The following is an 8,217-nucleotide window of genomic DNA, read 5'->3' on the forward strand; positions in this document are numbered from 1 at the left end:
TGACTGAGTTGCTATAGTGTGTGATTTTTAAAAGTATGGCATGCACTTTGTACTAAAACAAATTGGTATATGTTTTGCATTTGTTTTTGGTTTATTTATTCATTTTTTGTTTGTTCTTTTTGCCATTCACAACTTTTTTCAGCAATAACTCATTACTGCAGAATTCAAATGTTTGTGGGGCTTGACTTTGATGGTTTGACTTTAAAACCATCTTTAAATGCACGCTAACAACTTTGAACACTATTGTGTATAAAATAATAAGAAGAATAAAAAACCATGTCGACATATAAGGCTTACTGTAGAGGGATATGTCTTATAGAAGTCACAGGAGTGGTCATTTGGAATACATGGATTATGAATTTTGAGTTCAGCCTGAGATGACTTTGAAGGGTCTGTAGAGGCAGCAGAACAATGACTTGTAAGAAGTGATGCCTCTTCAGGAAGGCATATGTGTAAATTGTAGCGCTAAACATGACATCTTGGACTGGAAGTAAAGGAGGGGCTTTGGGGAAACTTGGTTACTTATATATTTTTTTCCTTTTGTTCTTGGGGGGGGGGGGGGGGGGGCGTCTATCTTGGTATTGGTATTTAAACCTGATCCATCGTACCATGTTTGCTTCCCTCTAGTTTCTCTTTGCGTTCGTTCCAGGGGTAGAGGAGGAATGAGAGGAAATGGAGGCGTTTCAGGGTCCCAGCTCCTTATCTAGCACATGCAAGAGCGAGTCAGCGAGAACGGCACCAGGGGAACTCACACAGTGGTACGCTTTCTGAGCAGAAAACAAAACACCTCGGGGTTTTGGCTGGACCAAAATACCTCAGGTGACCTATACAAGAAAAGGGAGGGAAATGTGGATATGTCCTGTTTTTTTTCTCCTTTGAAAAAAAATCAAGGTGAGGAAAATGAAAAGCAACCGTTCCACAGCTCTCCCTCTCTCTCCCTCTGTCTCTCTCCCTCTCTTTCTCTCCTTCCTCCTCCTGTCTCTACGTCCCTTGGTCCTTTCTTTTTTTTTCACCTTTACTGAAACATTCTGGGGCGCTTCAGGAAAATCTTCTGGATGAAGTTCTCCAGCTCCTCGTCACTGTCCTGCTGCTGTTGCCCCATTGGGTCGAAGTAGTCTTCAGCGCGGGGCACCATCGGGGCCGGGGGGGAGTAGTAGAAGGAGGGGCGGCGGCGAGGGGGCGAGCGAGGCTTGGGCATTGGGACGGGCTTGAATGTCCGGGGGTGGGGCAAGATGTAGTTGGAGAAGTAGGGGTTCCGCTGCGGGGTGGGCGGGCTTCTGGGGCGGGGCTGAACCCAGGGCCGGTACCTCCGCTTCGGGGGGAAGTCAAAGTCATAGTCTAGGGAGTTTCCCAGGAGGTCGTTGAATGAGAACACAGGCTTGGCGTAGTAGCGAGGTTTTGGCTTTGGGGGCGGGAAGTAGATGGGGAAGTAACCACGGTAGGGCTTCTGGTATAGCGGGTAGGGGTTGTAGGTACGAAACTGCTTCTGTGGCTTTTGCCAGAAGTCCTGTTTGCTTTGCTTCACCACAGCTTTGTCCTTGAACCACGTCTTGGAAGGGCTGGACAGAGGGGGCGACACCTTTGGGGAGGGGTTTCGAGGGGCCGGGGCTGGTGCGGGAGCCGCGGGCGGAGCTAAGGGGCGGTTCCAGGGAACGTTCTCAGGGGCATCCTTTTTCTTTTTTTTCTCCACATCACTGATGATGTCGACCACGTCATCGGCAGGCAGGTGCAGCTTGCTGGAGATCTCGATCAGCTTGTCGATGGTCTGGGGATCGATGTCATCATCGTCCTCCTCCTCCTCATCAGAGCGCTTGTCTTCCACCGCGTTGTTCCCCAGGGAAGCTTTCTTGCTCTGGTCCAGATACTTCTTCCCATCCTGTTTGACCATGTACTGCAGCAGCATGTCAGATGCGATGTCAGCCAGCCTCTCCTCCTCCGCCTTTGCCCTCTGGGCCTCCGCTGCCTGCCTCCTCACTTCCTCTTGCTCCGCTTTTGCCCTGGCCTCCTCCTCCTCCGGGCTCAGCACCTCCTCATCTTCCTCTCCCTCATCCTCCTCCTCATCATTCGGCCCCTTGACATTGTCATCAAAATCGTCCATGAAGTTGCCTCCCCTATAGAGGGGCTTGTTGTTTTTCTTCTGCTGCTCCTCCTGCCACTTCAGTTTCTTCTTTGACAGAGCCAGCTTGTATCCTTTGGGTTTCTGCTTTGTTTGACTGTTGAGGAGGTCGTTGTCCAGTTCCTGGAAGTACCCCCGGCTCTCCCTCTGGCCCACAGAGTCTCGCTCCCTCTTGGTGGCTGTGCTGTAGCTCTGTAACTCCTCCAGCATGGTCTGCAGGTTTTTCACCTCCTGCGGGCTCAGCTGCTCCTCCTCGCCCCCCTGCTCCTGCTGCTCCTCCTCCTTAGCCTCCTCCTCTTTGCCAGTGTCCTTCTCTGGCTGCTCCTTCACTGGCACAGTCTGGCTGGTGGTGCGGCTCCTCACCTTCTCCGTCAGCCGCTCCTCCTCCTCCTCTGCAGTCTTCCTCTCCTGCTCCTCCCTCTCCCGCTCCTCCTTTCCCTGCGCCGCTGCCGCCGCCATCACCAGCTCCAGCTCCTGCCGCCCATCCCGGTCGCGGTCCACCCCCTGCAGCGCTCTCTCCTCTTCCCCCTTCCCCTCTCCCTCATCCCCTCCTCTCTCCTCCTCTGCTTCACCCCTTCCACCCTTCCTCTCCCCCCCTGGTTGGTCCAGAGCCTCCAGCAGAACAGCTGCCAGGGTTTTGGGGTCCACATCTTTGAACAGCTCATCCTCTTCCTCAGGGGGTGTCGGGGGGAGGCCCTGATCCTTGTCTGCCCTCACTTGCCCCCCCTCCCCCAGCTCGGTCGACAAGAACTGGGCGAGCTCTGGAGGGGGTGGCACGTGGACGTCATTGGTGCTGTGTGCCGCTTCAACCAGAGGGGCAGCAGTGGTAAGCTGTCGAGTGACACCAAGTAAGATGAATAGCACGACTGGGGCACTTGAGGTGTGTTGGCACCGGGACATGACCATGCAGAGTGAGAAATTGGGGAGAAGGCAGCACACCTGGCAGGGAGAGAGAAAGAAAGAGATTCTAAAGTCACGGCTGCGTCCATGCCACAGTACAAGTTCACCTGAATGACAGTACAGGCAGCCCCACTCCCTGCTCATACTATCTGCCTGGTTGAGATGGAAATAATAGAATCAATAATTAAAAGCTCAAATAATGAACGAGTGGCACTGCGACAAATCCCCCACACTCCAAACTCTATCCTTTCTCTTAAAGGAGTAACTGACACAAGAGACCAGACCCAACAGATCCATTAAAGATAAAGATGAATATAAAGGTGAATTTTGACCTGCTAAAAGCCTTTTGCTGCTTTTAATAAACGATTTGATCTAAAATGTGCAAAACACTGCGACAGATTTGTCTATTAACCCAGATTTTGACGTTTGTGCATAACCCGACAAGTTTAAATGAGAGACGTAACGGCGTAAAACACAGATGGAGTTGATATTCTAAATTAGTTGGTTTATGCACAAATGTCAAAATCTGGCTTAATGGACAAATTAACCCAGATTTTGACATTTGTGCATAAACCAACTAATTTTAAAATGATGTCTCCATCTGTGTTTTTACGTTGTTTGCAACAATAAATTGCCCATTTTGTCTCGGCATGGAGTCGAACGCTGCTCACGCCCGCTGTTTACTGAAGACGACTGTGACAATGTATTTCAATGCAGATCTTTTGAATACGTTGCAGGACGAACGACAAATGAACCAATCGATACGCAGAAAAATGCCAAGTTTAGTAGAGCTGGTGTAAATGTGTCCTGTACATGCCTTCTGCGTGTAATCATTTAATGCATTATGCAAAGGTGATTTGGCGGGGTATCATCGCCTTCGTGCGTTGCTTCTTCGACATTCTTTGTTACCTTCCTGTATGTACTACGGCGTAAAAGACTGCTATCTTGTGAAAGTAGCCGGCATAAATTTGAGAGGATTCGTCGGACACCTGTCAACGAAAGCAAAACATGGTCTAGTTTATAGATTGGTTTATTTTTAGAGAAGGCTAACAGTTTAACTAGTGACACTGGGGAAATAAAACTGCTTCGGCTTTGTTTGGAAAATCTCTTCGGGGCATAATATGCTTTCTCCTCGCCTACACGTTGAGCCGAGTATGCCAAGTCCCGCTAATTGGTTCAAGGGCTCGTGTCGCTCTGATGTGTGATTGCATCAAGCCCCGCGCATGTGAGTACGCGCACACGCGGGGCCGCATAACGAAGTGTGTGAGAAATAATGCCAGGACGCCCTGACGACGCGCGGGGGCTGACAGCATACTTTGAAGGTGTAGTTAGATCTTTGCGTAACCCTGGTAACTAGAACCGTCATTAAATTGCCCTTCTTTGTTCCTGGATATGGAAACACATATGGATTACGCTCAAGGAAGAATCTGCCCCCCGCTGCAAAACGTTTCCATAACAAATTTATCACGCAAACTGAATTAAAAGGTATGAAGGAATATTTTCATTTTCACCATAAGAATAACCCAAACAACATATACTCATTAATAAGTACCCCTGAAAATGAAATAATTACATATACCAATAAAATGTATTTTATCTAAACCCTCGGCCAGAAGAGTCTATTACCACCAAAGCAGATTGTGAGACCTGATCAGGATCAAGTCAAAGACGTGTGTTCTCCTAAAGACCTGACACACCTGTCGTCCAAGACAATCTCATGCGCATGTTTTCAAATAGTGCTGCCAGCCTGTAACAAGTATGCAGAACGCAACACAAAACATTCTTTGAGACTGCGTTGAAAATGACAGAGATTAAAAGATAAATACAACGACAATGCAGATGGTTTGACCTCTCTGTCATAAGAACACAGATGTTGATCCGTTTAATCCGAGTGGATCTTCTGGGATGTAACGAGACAAACAGAATGGCTTCAGTGTCTGGTCTCTGGCCTTTCACCTATGAACCTATGAGGATTCTGTCCAGCAATTTCTACTGGGCAATGTTGCTTAATTACACATACATCTGACGCTAGCAGCACTATAGCAACGCATAGTGCTGTTGTAGTGATTATTTTAAAGTTCATCACCAGTTTGTCCTTCGGACCAGCAGAAAATATTTGCTGCAAACTGACTTGCAAGCAAATTACATCCATATACAGTGTTCTTCTGTTCACATTCCTAGCCAATGACCAATGCACACCCATTCTATATATAATCCAAAGCTACGTCAGTAGTAACTGTAACTGTTAGAAAAGCAAAACAAAACCTATAGCTTTGTCGACCATCTAGATAATTAAACCCCTCCCATTCCTCTCTCTCTTTCTCTCACTCTTTCGCCCCTTTTCTCTTCCTCTGTCTCTCTCCGCTAATGCCGCTATTCTCTCCCTGCAGTCTCAGCATCAAAGTGCATTTGTTAATCGGCTTTTAAGAAGCCATACCTCCATGTAATCTTCTCCAGAGACGGGGAGCTACAATAAAGACCGGGGAAAGCCCTCGTTTCTTTCCGAGTCTTAGTCGACTCGGAACGTGCGCAGTTATACATTAACATATGTGACTTACGCCGTGCGTGTGTCCGCGGACGATTTTTAAAACAAAGCAATAACACTCTACCCCTCTCCAACACACACACATATGTACACAAAACTTTAACTCAACAAGTTCGTCAGTCTGTCGTGGGCCCGGTGTATTGTGCCCTCAGCTGGAGTTCCTGCGGTTATTTTTGGTGTCCGACGCTATGGTGACGGTGGTGAATAATGAGGGTGGGGGCGGCGGTGATGATGTTGATGATTATCTTGATTGTCTTTGTCATCATCAACATCAGCACTGTGCTCTTTATCGCTGAGCTAATGAAAGCGGTATGCGTCTGTTCCCCTTCCCGCCCCAGCCTCTCTCCCCTGCTGGATAAGTAAGCTCTGTCTTCCCCTTCTCTCCCATCTGGTGGGGTTTCACCTCCCTTTCTCTCCATTTGTCTCTTCTCATTTCTTCTCAATCTTCTTGTCCATGGATTAACCCCACCCCCGCAACCCACACGTACACACTCCCGTATTGATCTGTTAATTTAGCACTCTGAGGTATTCTTCACTTTTAATTTTCTTGTTGGTTATTCTGATAACGAGTACACCCCAGTGATAAACAATAGCGACTGGAGACAGTCACTCGTGATGCAGGTATGACAGCACTCTTACTTTTGATTACTTTCTACCGATGTCTGCCGTTTCTATTAGCAGCGCGACTTCTGTTGCCACTTCTCTTGCTCGCGCTAATGGTAATGATAATATAATACAATACTTACCAGGTAATCCTTTGGGGAAACACGCAGATTTTCTTCCAAGTTGTTTTGTTTTGCTTTGATTCCCCTTTCACCTTCAATAGTTGTATGGAGAACTTGTTTTTAAAGTATTTTATTTACTGGTATTTTACATGAAACTGAATCTTCTAATTGTAATTGTTTTTGTGTTTGTGTTCGTATTTTTCTCCTCGCTCTAGGCCGTACAGTTGCTTCATCTGCACGGAGCTGTAAAGATATTTTCAGCACCTCGGCCAGCTCCATGTCGTTATATATACACCCACTGTCTAACCACGTGACCCAACGTCAACGCTGCTCATTGACGTAAGCTCCCATTGATAAGAATTTTTGTGTCGATCGAACCCCGAGTCTTTGCTACGCTGCAGTGCTCTGATGAATGAACGGAAGCAGGATGAATGAAATAGTATTTTTTCACTGGAGGGAGAAGAAGGAAAAAAATGCAGAGAGATAGCGGAGGTTTTCCCACATGCGGTTGTGAGCTGAATACTGAAATGGTGTAGCTTGAGGGATAGAGGAAGAGAAAGACATGGAAACGTTGGGGTAACAATATGCTTCCTATCTCTACCTATCTCTACCTGGAATACGGTAACGATTTAATCATTTAGCAGATTCTCTTATCCAGAGTGACTTGCAAATTAGGAGACGATAATGTTATCAATGGCCACAATTACTAGATGATGGTATGTAAAGTAGCTGGGACTTTTTGTCTATCCTATCCATTCCTGCTCTGTCCAGGACACTCTCCAGCGCACAAATCCTCGACCACGGCCTTGATTATGGGGGTCCCTTTCATTGGTTCGGGCGCCGCTGCACCACGGGCGATGCAGCCTCGCACTTCGTCTCGCATAGCCTCGCCTGCTCGATTTCCGCTCAATTTCCTGGCCCCTTTCAATTTTTCTGCTCTTTGTCCTTCGCGCTCCTCCCCATCCGTCGCCAACTCTCTCCTCGTTGTCTCATATTATGTGTAATGCACTTTCCGTCTGATATCACAGTGACACTGCACAGATATAGAACACAAAGGAGGGAAGGCAATAATACAGAAAATGAGACAGAGAATCCAATGATGTATTTCCTTATGTCATGAAGAATAATGATGGCTATAAAATGCTGTAATGATAAGGAAAATGGTTTCATTTGTTTACTTCTTTGGCATTAAATCAACATGACAGGGGTTTTATGCACAATGAACGTAGTTAATGTTAAATTTAAAATATGACATACATAATGGTGCAGGCATTGACATGAATGTACCAAAATGTCCGACAAGCTTTGATCTATGGCTGTTGGAATGTGTATGGTTTGCCGTTGACACTGTTGGAAGTAGGGGTTGAATTTGCAGTCGAACATAACGAGTATGACCCCCGGTATGTTTGCTCAGTTCAACTGTTTGAAGACTTATAGACATAAAGGCTCAAATAATTTCCCGGTCGGACTGATGTAAGTCTTTATAATTGACCAATTACAAACAGTGGTATAACTGGTTACATCTATGCATTTTGAAAAGTTACATGAGTGGGATGGACGAACACTGTAAAGCAAAGGAACATCTGATTTCTCCACTTATACAAAGTTTCCACATTTCCGAAAAGTCTAATACTGTCTAATACTAAATGTTTAATATTAAAGTTTAATACTGCGTTAAATACTGCGTTTAGTCGTACGAAAACGTACTGGCACAGAATCGTGAGAAAGGGAATTACCTCGGTATGTTCAAGATAACAGTACTCTGACATTTTCTCTAAATTGTCTGTGAATGTTGCGATTATTTCCACAATATTCCAGATTACATAAATCCAATCTGAGTTAATAAAATAATTACATAAAAAGAGGTGTAAACATTTCAACTGAACAAATGTATTCACACCTAATAATAATCTCAAACTACAACCATTTAA

At 46.1% G+C, this 8,217-nt stretch overlaps 1 protein-coding gene across 1 annotated transcript; it reads right to left on the reverse strand.

Moving 5' to 3' along the window:
* Window positions 1–997: 997 nt before the first annotated feature.
* Window positions 998–6,526, reverse strand: vgf (VGF nerve growth factor inducible). Its single transcript, XM_036548818.1, has 2 exons — window positions 6,308–6,526; window positions 998–3,055 (listed from the first exon to the last, which is right to left on the reverse strand). Exon 2 carries the CDS (start codon window positions 3,020–3,022, stop codon window positions 1,016–1,018), a length of 2,007 nt encoding a protein of 668 aa, XP_036404711.1. The 5' UTR covers window positions 3,023–3,055; window positions 6,308–6,526; the 3' UTR covers window positions 998–1,015.
* Window positions 6,527–8,217: the final 1,691 nt, after the last annotated feature.

The sequence above is a fragment of the Megalops cyprinoides genome, chromosome 16 (assembly GCF_013368585.1).
Source record: "Megalops cyprinoides isolate fMegCyp1 chromosome 16, fMegCyp1.pri, whole genome shotgun sequence".
NCBI classification, from domain to species: Eukaryota; Metazoa; Chordata; class Actinopteri; order Elopiformes; family Megalopidae; genus Megalops; species Megalops cyprinoides.